This window comes from Phocoena phocoena, chromosome 16 (assembly GCF_963924675.1).
Source record: "Phocoena phocoena chromosome 16, mPhoPho1.1, whole genome shotgun sequence".
Classification (NCBI taxonomy): Eukaryota; Metazoa; Chordata; class Mammalia; order Artiodactyla; family Phocoenidae; genus Phocoena; species Phocoena phocoena.
In genome coordinates this window covers 40,928,960-40,942,906 of record NC_089234.1, presented here as the reverse complement: position 1 = coordinate 40,942,906, position 13,947 = coordinate 40,928,960, and the positions used below count along the sequence as shown (strand labels likewise).

General features: G+C 37.9%; 1 protein-coding gene across 8 annotated transcripts in view; it reads left to right on the top strand.

Annotated features, from left to right (window-relative positions):
* PCDH15 (protocadherin related 15) overlaps positions 1 to 13,947 on the top strand; it is a 714,536-nt gene that overhangs the window by 673,288 nt on the left and 27,301 nt on the right. For all 8 annotated transcript variants that reach the window (XM_065894178.1, XM_065894175.1, XM_065894174.1 and 5 more), the window contains one exon: positions 605 to 781. In XM_065894178.1, coding sequence (XP_065750250.1) covers positions 605 to 781 — 177 coding nt within the window. The remainder of the gene's footprint in view (positions 1 to 604; positions 782 to 13,947) is intronic.

The window sequence follows — 13,947 nt, the reverse complement described above, 5'->3', positions numbered from 1 at the left end:
TACTTACTTTCAACTAATTAATTATGTTATAAGAAGTCATAGTTTTTTTACAAAATTAAGATAGCCCAGAATACAATATTTTTATCTTAACCTGTTAAACCTGACAAAGCAAAATATCTCTACATTCTCACTGTTATAATGCTCTAAGGGTCTTTACACTCTTAGGAAAAAAAGGTATCCTACTGTTGCACCTTGACATATCACAAAATCTGGTGGAAGGTGTAATTTATAACACCAACCATATGAACTCAAGAGTTCTAAGACCCCATGGTTCCCATAAAGCATAGACAGTTTTATTTGTACAACATAGTTGGCATTTCTCATGAGCCATGTGAAAGCTCAAATGGTATAAATTTTAAAAGTCCAGACTTAAATATGACATGGTTGATGACCTCTTTCTACCTTATTCAGCTTCTAGCGTCATTGGGAGTTAAACACTCTAAATATATAGAGGACTTTTTTCAAGAGTTCATATTCAGTAACCATTAACAAAAACCAGGCTGTCATCATTTTTCATTTACTAAATGTCATTCCAGGTTGAAGGTGATTTTTTTCCTCAGCGAGCCTGTCAGAATGTCATGTTTGTGCTTTGTTTGATTTACAGGATTTTGGATCGCTATGTTCAGGAGCAAATTCCTGGTGCCAAGGTTGTGGTAGAGAACGTTGGAGCTCGCCGGCATGGCGATGCCTTTTCTCTAGAAGATTACACAAAGTGTGACTTGACTGTCTATGCAATCGACCCCCAAACCAACAGAGCCATCGACAGAAATGAGCTTTTTAAGTGAGTATTTTTATTGTCTGTAACAGCTTTGGTTACAGTATCACCCATAGATAATCCTGATTTAAGGATATAAGTAAATAGTTTAAAACCCATCAGATTTTTCTTGAAAGTGAAGTGTAATCAAAACAAAAGAAAAAAAATCTAAGAAACAATACCTAGGGTACTCACGCCTAGAATTTTTAAGTCTAAGTATGAGATAAAGTGACTTCGGGGGATCTGTTCTCCTTGAGATGTCTGAGGATCCATTATGCTTAAGAGCAAGAAGCAGTTCACCGAGATCACCTTGCATCGGCTTCCACTCTTGCTCCAAGACCCTGCTCTTTGAGAGGAAAGCACAGATCCCTTCTTAAAGTGGCAAGTTGCCTGCAATGATGTCAGTAGGCTTGAATTTTAAGACCAAGCCTAACTCTCTTCAAGGTCTTATTGAATAGGCAAAAATTAACATCTGATTTTTCCCTTGACTTGGGGGTAGAGAACAGAGGAGATAATCACTTCCACCGAAGTCCATGTGACATTTCTTCCAGGTATGAATTTGAATATTTGAGTTTTAAATCCTTTAAAAATAAGGAATATACAAAATCTTAAACAAAACCCTGCTACATATTCTCCTTTGGAAATTATTCTAGAACAGCTTTAGTTGTGGTTGTTAGTTTCTCCTTTACTCTAGTGACATCTAGTGTCCAAAAGATTATTGGCATGTAATTCTTACCTAAAAACGTTTTGTCGTAAAAATACATATTGATATATAATCATATGTATATATTCTAAATATTCAGAGATGTGTGTGTATATATACACATAATCTCCAAAATCCATTATTTCAGAATTTAGTTTTTCTATGTCTCTCTATATAATAAACATCATGCAAATAAATATATGCATATACAAATTTACATGCATATATCCATATATGGGTGCATGTTTTTATTTAGTAAACATCTATTTACCCATTTATTTATTAAAACTCATAAATTCTGAATTTAGTTTTACTTTATATCTGTTCATCAACAAAATTTCACTACTATTTTAGCAGCAATGAAATAGTGATTTAGTATCAACTTAATTTCATAAAAAGCCATAGTTATTAAGTATTAATAATTAAGTATGTATAATTAATTTATATATAATAGATATTTGGGTGATATGCAAGAGAGTATACTAATCACTATGAAGAAATACAGATTACTGAAGCAATGGCTTCTTCTCAGGTTTCAGACTAACCATCCAAATGAAGGAGCATTTAGGTCTACTAAGACAATAATTGCTTACTTTATTAATTTAAAAAATTATTTAGAAATATACATTAAAAGTAATTTTTATATTCTTTCGATTGTCATTAACATTTATTTAAATCTATCTGCATTCTTTTTTTTTAATTTATTTATTTTTGGCTATGTTGGGTCTTCGTTGCTGCACACGGGCTTTCTCTAATTGTGTCGACGGGCTTCTCATTGCGGTGGCTTCTCTTGTTGCGGAGCATGGGCTCTAGGCACACAGGCTTCAGTAGTTGTGGCACACAGGCTCTGTAGTTGTGGCTCACAGGCTCTAGAGTGCAGGTTCAGTAGTTGTGGCACACAGCTTAGTTGCTCTGCGGTATGTGGGATATTCCCGGACCAGGGCTCGAACCCTGTGTCCCCTGCATTGGCAGGTGGATTCTTAACCACTGCACCACCAGGGAAGCCCTGCATTCTTTTTTATATACACTGGTTTTATTTTAAAATATGATGATAGATTGTTCAAATTTAAGGTGCTTTCCTAAATTTAAAAATATCTATTTTCTTTAGGCTGACAGCCTGGCTCTAAAGAGTAAAATAGTGGTGATTATAATTTGAATTGTACTTGTAAATATTTTAGAGATAAAAGATTTGGAAACTGAAGCCAATTTGGTTTCAACTGACACTGTGAAGTACAAGATAAACATTCTTCATTCTATTAAGTTTTCCAAAACCTAGATTATATTGTGAAAAGTAGAGTTCTAAATTCAACTGAATAACTATTATAGCCAAGAAGAAAGGAAAAAATATATAGAATAACTATAAATTTTAAAAAATTATATTGAGGAGAGGATGGAATAGCCATGAAGTATTAAAAATTTTGCCTTAGCGGTCTTCACCTTGAACTGTTAGCTAAGAACACTGGTCTAATTTAAACCCTAGAATTGTTCTTTGAAATATTTTGTAATGAGATTATATAGATATATTTCAAAATGCAAGGTTGATATGCATAGATATTATTATCAGATACTATTACCTATTCTGAAGTTATAAAAGTTTTTGTATATTTAGTTTTAACACTGAACAAATATACTAGAACATTGATTGTTGCCTAATGCCCAGACCAGTGGAAATAGGATTATCCTCCCAATTTCTCCTTATGCTAAAATCTAAGCTTCTGAGGCTGTTAGAATTTTTAGGGCGAAGATTTAGAAACAAAAAAGATACTTCCTCCAAGGAGTTCACTAAGATATTTAAAAATTGATTTTACTATATCAAAAAAATTTAAAAACCTTATAAGTGCATAGAGAAGACTGGTAAGGCTTTACAACTCATTAATTACATATTTTGTTTCACAAGGTTATGAGTATGTTGATTTTTCTTATTTTGGGATATGTGAATTGCTTAGATTTTCTACAATAAGTGTATATTACTTTTATTTTCCTTTTATTCTTCTTGTGGTTCTTTGAGCATCTTTAATCTGCATTTTTGGGGGGATTTTGTTGTTGCTGTTTTCATTTCTGGAATATTCTTAGGCAATATATATTCAAATATTTCTTATACCCTGTTTTTTCTTTACCTTTTCTGGGACTCCAACTAAAAATTTTTTTTCTCATAGCTTTTGGATGCTTTGTTCTTATTCCTCTCCCCTCCCCCAACATTCTTATCACTTTGTGGGTTTTTTTTCAGCTAAAAGTACTATTTTTTTTTTATTTTTATTGTTTTAATTAATTTATTTATTTTTTAACATCTTTATTGGAGTATAGTTGCTTTACAATGTTGTGCTAGTTTCTGCTGTATCACAAAGTGAATCAGCTATATGTATACATATCCCCTCCCTCTTGCACCTCCCTCCCACCCACCCTATCCCACCCCTCTAGGTGGACACAAAGCACTGAGCTGATCCCCCTGTGCTATGTGGCTACTTCCCACTAGCTATCTGTCTTACATTTGGTAGTGTATATATCTCCGTGCCACTCTCTCACTTTGTCCCAGCTTACACTTCTCAATCCCCGTGTACTCAAGTCCATTCTCTACGTCTGTGTCTTTATTCTTGTCCTGTCCCTAGGTTCTTCAAAACTATTTTTTTTTAGATTCCATATATATGTATTATCATACGATATTTGTTTTCCTCTTTCTGACTTACTTCACTCTGTATAACAGTCTCTAGGTCCTTCCACCTCACTACAGATAACTCAATTTCATTTCCTTTTATGGCTGAGTAATATTCCATTGTATATATGGGATACATATATACACATGTATGTATATATGTGCCACATCTTCTTTATCCATTCATTTGTCGATTGACACTTAGGTTGCTTCCATGTCCTGGCTATTATAAATACAGCTGCAGTGAACATTGTGGTACATGACTCTTTTTAAATTATGGTTTTCTCAGGCTATATGCCCAGTAGTGGGACTGCTGGCTCGTTTGGTAGTTCTATTTTTAGTTTTTTAAGGAACCTTCATACTGTTCTCCATAGTAGCTGTATCAATTTACATTCCCACCAACAGTGCAAGAGGCTTCTCTTTTCTTCACACACTCTCCAGCATTTATGTTTGTAGATTTTTTGATGATGGACATTCTGACCGGTGTGAGGTGATATCTCATTGTAGTTTTGATTTGCATTTCCCTAATGATTAGTGATGTTAACCATCCTTTCACGTGTTTGTTGGCAATCTGTATATCTCCATTGGAGAAATGTCTATTTAGGTCTTCAGCCCATTTTTGGATTGGGTTGTTTGTTTTTTGATATTGAGCTGCATGAGCTGCTTGTATATTTTGGAGATTAATCCTTTGTTGCTTTGTTTGCAAATATTTTCTCTCATTCTGAGGGTTGTCTTTTCATCTTGTTTATGGTTTCCTTTGCTGTGCAAAAGCTTTTAAGTTTCATTAGGTCCCGTTTGTTTATTATTGTTTTTATTTCCATTTCTCTAAGGTGGGTCAAAAAGGATCTTGCTGTGATTTATGTCATAGAGTGTTCTGCCTATGTTTTCCTCTAAGAGTTTTATGGTGTCTGGCCTTAAATTTAGGTCTTTAATCCATTTTGAGTTTATTTTTGTGTATGGTGTTAGGGAATGTTCCAATTTCATTCTTTTACATGTAGCTATCCAGTTTTCCTGGCACCACTTATTGAAGAGGCTGTCTTTTCTCCATTGTATATTCTTGCCTCCTTTATCAAAGATAAGGTGACCATATGTGCGTGGGTTGATCTCTCGGCTTTCTATCCTGTTCCATTGATCTATATATCTGATTTTGTGCAAGTACCATACTGTGTTGATTACTGTAACTTTGTAGTATAGTCTGAAGTCAGGGAGCCTGATCCCTCCAGCTCCGTTTTCTCAAGATTGCTTTGGCTATTCGGAGTCTTTTGTGTTTTCATACAAATTGTGAAATTTTTTGTTCTAGTTCTGTAAAAAGTGTCATTGGTAGTTTGATAGGGATTGCACTGAATCTGTAGATTGCTTTGGGGAGTATAGTCATTTTCACAATGATGATACTTCCAATCCAAGAACATGGTATATCTCTCCATCTGTTTGTATTGTATTTAATTTCTTTCATCAGTGTCTTGTAGTTTTCTGCATACAGGTCTTTTGTCTCCTTACATAGGTTTATTCCTAGGTATTTTATTCTTTTTGTTGCATTGATACATGGGAGTGTTTCCTTAATTTCTCTTTCAGAGTTTTCATCATTAGTGTATAGGAATGCAAAAGATTTCTGTGCATTAATTTTGCATGCTGCTAGTTTACCAAATTCATTGGTCAGCTCTAACAGTTTTCTGTTAGAGTCTTTAGGATTCTTTATGTATAGTATCATGTCATCAGCAAAGAGTGAAAATTTTACTTCTTCTTTTCTAATCTGGATTCCTTTTATTTCTTTCTCTTCTCTGATTACTGTTTGTAAAACTTCCAAAATACTGGTGAGAGTGGGCAACCTTGTCTTGTTCCTGATCTTAGTGGAAATGGTTTCAGTTTTTCACCATTGAGAATGATGTTGGCTGTGGGTTTGTCATATATGGCCTTTATTATGTTGAGAAAGCTTCCCTCTATGCCTATTTTCTGGAAGTTTTTATCTTAAATGGCTGTTGAATTTTGTTGAAAGCTTTTTCTGCATCTATTGAGATGATCATACGATTTTTATTTTTCAGTTTGTTAATATGGTGTATCACATTGATTGATTTGTGTATATTGAAGAATCCTTGCATTCCTGGAATAAACCCCACTTGATCATGGTGTATGATCCTTTTAATGTACTGTTGGATTCTGTTTGCTAGCATTTTGTTGAGGATTTTTGCATCCATGCTCATCAGTGACATTGGCCTGTAGTTTTCTTTTTTTGTGACATCTTTGTCTGATTTTGGTATCAGGGTGATGGTGACCTTGTAGAATGAGTTTGGGAGTGTTCTTCCCTCTGCTGTATTTTGAAGAGTTTGAGAGGGTTAGGTGTTAGCTCTTCTCTAAATGTTTGATTGAATTCACCTGTGAAGCCATCTGGTCCTGGGCTTGTGTCTGTTGGAAGCTTTTTAATCACAGTTTCAATTTCATTGCTTGTGATTGTTCTGTTTATATTTTCTATTTCTTCCTGGTTGAGTCACCGGAAGGTTGTGCCTTTCTAAGAATTTGTCCATTTCTTCCAGGTTGTCCATTTTATTAGCATATTGTTGCTTGTAATAATCTCTCATGGTCCTTTGCATTTCTGCAGTGTCAGTTGCTACTTCGCCCTTTTCATTGCTACTTCTATTGATTTGAGTCTTTTCCCTTTTTTTCTTGAGGAGTCTGGCTAATGCTTTATCAATTTTGTTTATCTTCTGAAGGAACCAGCTTTTAGTTTTATTGATCTTTTCTATCATTGCCCTCATTTCTTTTCATTTATTTCTGATCTAATCTTTATGATTTCTTTCCTTCTGCTAACTTTGGGGGTTTTTTTGTTCTTGTTTCTCTAATTGATTTAGGTGTAAGTTTAGGTTGTTTATTTGAGATGTTTCTTGTTTCTTGAGGTAGGATTGTATTGCTATAAACTTCCCTCTTAGATCTGCTTTTGCTGCATCCCATAGGTTTTGGGTCATCATGTTTTCATTTTCATTTGTTTCTGGGTATTTTTTGATTTCCTCTTTGATTTCTTCAGTGATCTCTTGGTCATTTAGTCGTGTTACTTAGCCTCCATGTGTTTGTATTTTTTACAGATTTTTACCTGTAATTGATATCTAGTCTCATAGTGTTGTGGTCAGAAAAGATACTTGATATGATTTCATTTTCTTAAATTTACCAAGGCTTGATTTGTGACCCAAGATATGATCTATCCTGGAGAATGTTCTATGAGCACTTGAGAAAAAAGTGTATTCTGTTGTTTTTGGATGGAGTGTCCTATAAATATCAATTAAGTCCATCTTGTTTAATGTATCATTTAAAGCTTATGTTTCCTTATTTTCATTTTGGATGATCTGTCCATTGGTGAAAGTGGGGTGTTAAAGTCCCCTACTATGATTGTGTTACTGTCGATTTCCCCTTTTATGGCTGTTAGCATTTGCCTTATGTATTGAGGTGCTCCTATGTTGGGTGCATAAATACTTACAATTGTTATATTTTCTTCTAGGATTGATCCCTTCATCATTATGTAGTTTCCTTCTTTGTCTCTCCTAATAGTCTTTATTTTAAAGTATATTTTGTCTGATATGAGAATTGCTACTCCAGCTTTCTTTTGATTTCCATTTGCATGGAATATCTTTTTCCTTCCCCTCACTTCCAGTCTGTATGTGTCCCTAGGTATGAAGTGGGTCTCTTGTAGACAGCATATATATGGGTCTTGTTTTTGTATCTATTCAGCCAGTCTCTGTCTTTTGCTTGGAGCGTTTAATCCATTTACATTTAAGGTAGCTATCAATATGTATGTTCCTATTACCATTTTCTTAATTGTTTTGGGTTTATTATTGTAGGTCTTTTCCTTCTTATGTGTTTCCTGCCTAGAGAAGTTCCTTTTTGCATTTGTTGTAAAGCTGGTTTGGTGGTGTTGAATTCTCTTACCTTTGCTTGTCTGTAAAGGTTTTAATTTCTCCATCAAATCTGAATGAGATCCTTGCTGAGTATAGTAATCTTGGTTGTAGGTTTTTCCTTTTCATCTCTTTAAATGTGTCCTGCCAGTCCCTTCTGGCTTGCAGAGTTTCTGCTGAAACATCAGCTGTTAACCTTATGGGGATTCCCTTGTTTGTTATTTATTGTTTTTCCCTTGCTGCTTTTAATATGTTTTCTTTGTATTTAATTTTTGATAGTTTGATTAATATGTGTGTTGTCATGTTTCTCCTTGGATTTATCCTTTATGGGACTCAATGCCCTTCCTGTGCTTGACTTACTATTTCCTTTCCATATTAGGGAAGTTTTCAACTATAATCTCTTCAAATATTTTCTCAGTCCCTTTTTTTTTTGTCTTCTTCTTCTGGGACCCCTATTAATCAAATGTTGGTGTGTTTACTGTTGTCCCAGAGGTCTTTGGGACTGTCCTCAATTCTTTTCATTCTTTTTTGTTTATTCTGCTCTGTGGTAGTTATTTCTACTATTTTGTCTTCTGGGTCACTTATCTGTTCTTCTGTCTCAGTTATTCTGGTATTGATTGCTTCTCGAGAATTTTAAATTTCATTTATTGCATTGTTTATCATTGTTTGTTTGCTCTTTAGTTCTTCTAGTTCCTTGTTAAACATTTCTTGTATTTTCTCCATTCTATTTCCAACATTTTGTATCATCTTTACTATCATTACTCTGAATTCTTTTTCAGGTAGACTGCCTATTTCCTCTTCTTTTGTTTGGTCTGGTGGATTTTTTTATCTTGCTCCTTCATCTGCTGCATGTTTCTCTGTCTTCTCAGTTTGCTTAACCTCCCGTGTTTGGGGTCTCCTTTTCACAAGCTGCATGTTCGTAGTTCCCATTGTTTTAGGTGTCTGCCCTCAGTGGGTAAGTTTGGTTCGGTGTGTTGTGTAGGCTTCCTGGTGGAGGGGATTGGTGCCTGTGTTCTGGTGGATGAGGTTGGATATTGTCTCTCTGGTGGCGGGACTGCATCTGGTGGTGTGTTTTGGGGTGTCTGTGAACTTATTATGATTTTAGGGAGCCTCCCTGCTAATGCGTGGTGTTTTGTTCCTGTCTTGCTCTTTGTTTGGCATAGGGTGTCCAGCACTGTAGGTGGCTGGTCATTGAGTGGAGCTATGTGTAAGTGTTGAGATGGAGATCTCTGGGAGATATTACATGATATTACATGGTGCCGGGAGGTCTCTGGTGGACAAGTGTCCTGAACCCGGCTCTCCTATCTCAGAGGCTCAGGCCTGACCCCAGGCCAGAGCACCAAGACCCTGTCAGCCACATGACTTAGATGAAAAGGGAGGAAAAAAAAAAGAAAGAAGGAAATAAAATAAAATAGTTATTAAAATAAAAAATATTATTAAGAAATAAAAAAATAAGTAATAAAAAAAAGAAAGAAGAGAGCAACCAAACCAAAAAACAAATTCACCAATGATAACAAGCACTAAAAACTATACTAAAAAAAAAAAACAAACGGACAGACCGAACCCTGGGACAAATGGTAAAAGCAAAGCTATACAGACCTAATCACAGAAAGAAGCATATACATACACACTCACAAAAAGGGAAAATAAAATATATTTATATAACAAAAAGGAGGAAGAGAGCAACCAAATCAATAAACAAATCTACCAATTATAATAAGCTTTAAGTACTAAACTAAGATAAACATAAAAACAGAAACAAATTAGATGCAGAAAGGAAACCCCAAGTCTACATTTGCTCACAAAGTCCACTGCCTCAATTTTGGGATGATTCATTGTCTATTCAGGTAATCCACAGATGCAGGGTACATCAAGCTGACTCTGGAGATTTAATCCGCTGCTCCTGAGGCTGCTGGGAGAGATTTCCCTTTCTCTTTATTCTCACAGCTCCCGGGGGCTCAGCTTTGGATTTGGCCCCACCTCTGTGTGTAGGTCACCTGAGGGCATCTGTTCCCTGCCCAGACAGGACGGGGTTAAAGCAGCAGCTGATTCGGGGGCTCTGGCTCACTCTGGACGGGGGGAGGGAGGGGTATGGAATGTGGTGCGAGCCTGTGGTGGCAGATGCCAGCGTGACATTGCACCAGCCTGAGGCACTCTCTGTGTTCTCCCGGGGAAGATGTCCCTGGATCACAGGACCCTGGCAGTGGCAGGCTACACAGGCTCCCAGGACGGGAGGTGTGGAGAGTGACTGTGCTTGCACACAGGCTCCTTGGTGGCAGCAGCAGCAGCCCTATTAGTGTCTCATGCCCGTCTCTGGGGTCCGCACTGATAGCCGCAGCTTGCCCCCATCTCTGGAGCTCATTTAGGCGGTGCTCTGAATACCCCCTCCTCGCGCACCCTGAAACAATGGTTCCTTGCCTCTTGGGGAGTTTCAGACTTTTTCCCAGACTCCCTCCCAGCTATCTGTGGCGCACTAGCCCCCTTCAGGCTCTGTTCACACAGCCAACCCCAGTCCTGTCTGTGGGGTCTGACCTCTGAAGCCGAGCCTCAGTTCCCAGCCCCCCCCCCATCCTGGCGGGTGAGCAGACAAGCCTCTCAGGCTGGTGAGTGCTGCTCGGCACCGATCCTCTGTGAAGGAATCTCTCCGCTTTGCCCTCTGCACCATTGTTGCTGTGCTCTCCTCTGTGGCTCCAAAGCTTCACCCCCCCCGCCATCCCCCATCTCCACCAGTAAAGGGCCTTCCTAGTTGGTGGAAACTTTTCCTCCTTCACAGCTCCCTCCCAGAGGTGCAGGTCCCATACCTATTCTTTTGTCTCTGTTTTTTCTTTTGCCCTACCCAGGTACCTGGGGATTTTCTTGCCTTTTGGGAAGTCTGAGGTCTTCTGCCAACATTCAGTAGGTGTTCTGTAGGAGTTGTTCCACATGTAGATGTATTTTTGATGTATTTGTGGGGAGGAAGGTGAGCTCTACATCTTACTCCTCTGCCATGTTGAAGGTCCCTCCCTCTTTGTGTTTTAGTTTGAATAATTTCTGCTGCCCTGTTTTCAAGTTCACTGATTCGTCTATGTTAGCCTATTGATAAGCTCATTGAAGGAATTCTTCATCTTCATATCTTTTTAAAAAAATTCTTGCATTTCCATTTGGTTCTTACAGTTTCTACCACTTTACTGAGTTTCTCCATCATTTCAGGCATGTTTTCTGCCTTATTACTAGATCCTGTAAAATATTAATCAGAGTTCTATCAAAGTCCCTATGTGACGGTTCCAATATCTGGGTTACCTCTGTGTCTGGTCTATTGCTTTATCTTTCAGCAGTTCCTGAATGCCTGTGACACAGAAAGGGTTTCTCTCCATTCTCTTAACTCTCCCGATGTAGTAAATGGCTCTTGCTTATTGCTTGGTTCTACTCTAAGGGTGAGAATGAGACAATGAGAGGTTGGGGGATTCTGTTTTCCTTGTCTAGCCGGTGTGCCTAGGATTTGGGGTGGGGCTTTCTCAGCTTTTCTTCCACGCCTTCCCATGGCATCCATACTCTGCTTCATATTTGTGGAGGTTCTTGGGTGTAAGAGAGTTCCCTGCCCCTCCCCAACCAGTAGTAGACGTCTACTTTGCAGGGTCTTAGGCCTAAGAGAGCTCCTTCTCCTCCCCCAGATGGGGTGGATTTTGCTCATAGCTCTTCTCCAGAAGCAGTGGACCTTTACTTGAGCCTTAGGGATGGGAGTACTTCCTCCCTCTCTCTCTATATGGCTCTTGCTTTATGTGAGATACAGGTCCAGAAAATTGCAGAGCACCCCAGCCTTAGCTGATTACTGCCTATATCCCTGCACTATGAAGAGGATTTCTCTGGTCTCCTGCCCTGTACCCAATCTATCTTGTGGTGGGCCATGGAAAAGAGTTTGCGAGTGAGTGCAAACCCCCACTTGTGTTTGTGGGTCACTTATTCTATCTAACCTTACATGCTGATACACACTTAGCTTTTAAGCATTTATTAAAAATTTAGCTGGTTTGTTTTATTTGAATTTATGGTACCTACTTTTGGCTTGTTCTGAGAAAGGTGAGACAATACATGGTCTCATCCCACTGTTGGAGGAAACTGTCACTCTTTGGAATTTGGTTTTATGCTTGCAAAAATATTTATGATTTTAATGTTATATGACTTTTCCGTCATTAGGGTGGGTGCCACATCTTAAGGCTTTCTGCCTTCTGAGCAGAAACAGACCATACTATTTTAAAGCAAAACTTAATTAAATTTAAAAATGAGCAAATACAATTTTAGCTTGTACACTTAATAGTCCAGTCTGCTTAAAATTAGTCTGTCCAGATAGTAAATGAGAGATAAAGAAGAAGGAGAGAAAGCTGATATATTCTACAAACTGCATTTAAAAGTACAGTGTTAAAGGGCTTCCCTGGTGGCGCAGTGGTTGGGAGTCCGCCTGCCGATGCCTCGGTCTGGGAGGATCCCGCGTGCCGTGGAGCGGCTGGGCCCGTGAGCTATGGCCGCTGGGCCTGCACGTCCGGAGCCTGTGCTCCGCAACGGGAGAGGCCGCAGCAGTGAGAGGCCTGCGTACCGCAAAAAAAAAAAAAAAAAAAAAAAAAAAAAAGTACAACGTTAAAAAAAAAATACTTTAAAATAAATCTAACTACCAACCTCTGATAAAACTTCTTTCAACTTACTAAGTCCAGAAAAAAATTCAACATACTGAAAATTCAAATAATTGGAAAACTAAATGTTAGAATTTAGTTAAAATAATTGTGGAACTATATAGAGGAAATAGTGGTCCATCCTTGATTTGTTTTATTAAGAACAACCACCTTATCCAAGTGGAATGAATGTGGGCAGATATGTTAACCATTGCCAATTCTGTAAACCTGTTTCAGAGATGCACATTATTTACTGACAAAGGAAATAGGCAGTTGCCCCTCCACGGTTTAGGTGTGTGCTTTTGTGAAGTACAGAATACATTCTTCTGCTCACCCTCCCCTTTATTTCTACATCCATATGTACATTGAAACACTGAAATCCTCAAGGTAAAATGCAGAGTGGTCTGTAGTTATACATTGTACTTTGAAAGTTGTGTTCATCTGAATGGAGCCAGGGATACCTGTTTGCATGTGCTCCATCAGTTGGGTGAATCAGAAGACATGGAATTGGCTTAGGAATTTACCTCATGTCAGGAAAACAGAGCAGTAATTAATTAATGTTGGCTAAATACTAGGAAGGGGTCTGTTCACCTCACCCTTAGACTTGAAAAGCATTTTAACCAGCAGCTAAGTAGACTATGGATGAGAATAAAGAGAAAATCACATTTCTTTATTGATATTGAATCTGACAGCTTTATCTCCTTTCTAAATAAGTAAGCAAGGTGAAAAATGGGATCAGTAATAAATACTGAAAAACAAAATAAAAGAAATAACACCCTGATGACTCAGAGGTAGACTATATCTCTGGAAATAATTCTCTTACAGAAACCACTGGAAAACAGTTTAATATTTTCTGTAGAAAACAAGACCGTATAAGACAAATGGTATATGTGTTTTGCATGCCCTGAATCCTTACCTGCTTCTGGTAAAAAATGCTCCACAAAAGAATAGTGAGGATTGACCTTCTCCAACATGGTGGTGGGCTTTTTGTTTTGTTTTGTTTTGATTTTAGCCATGTGGCATGTAGGATCTTCGTTCCCCGACCAGGGATCGAACGCATGCCCCCTGCAGTGGAAGTGCTGCGTCTTAACCACTGGACCACTAGGGAAGTCCCTGGTGGTGGGCTTTGATGAAGTGCTTTCCCCTCAGGCCATTTGGAGTATGCCTTTCCTCTGCTCACATTGAGTAGGTGTGGGTTAGTGCACATTCACGAGAAGGTCAATTAGATTTCATCTCAAGGATTTACATGGATGTTAGGAGACAGTAGAGCTCTTAGTCCTGAAATCAGAAAAAGTATAAAACAAAAGCCTGAAGTTTCTTGG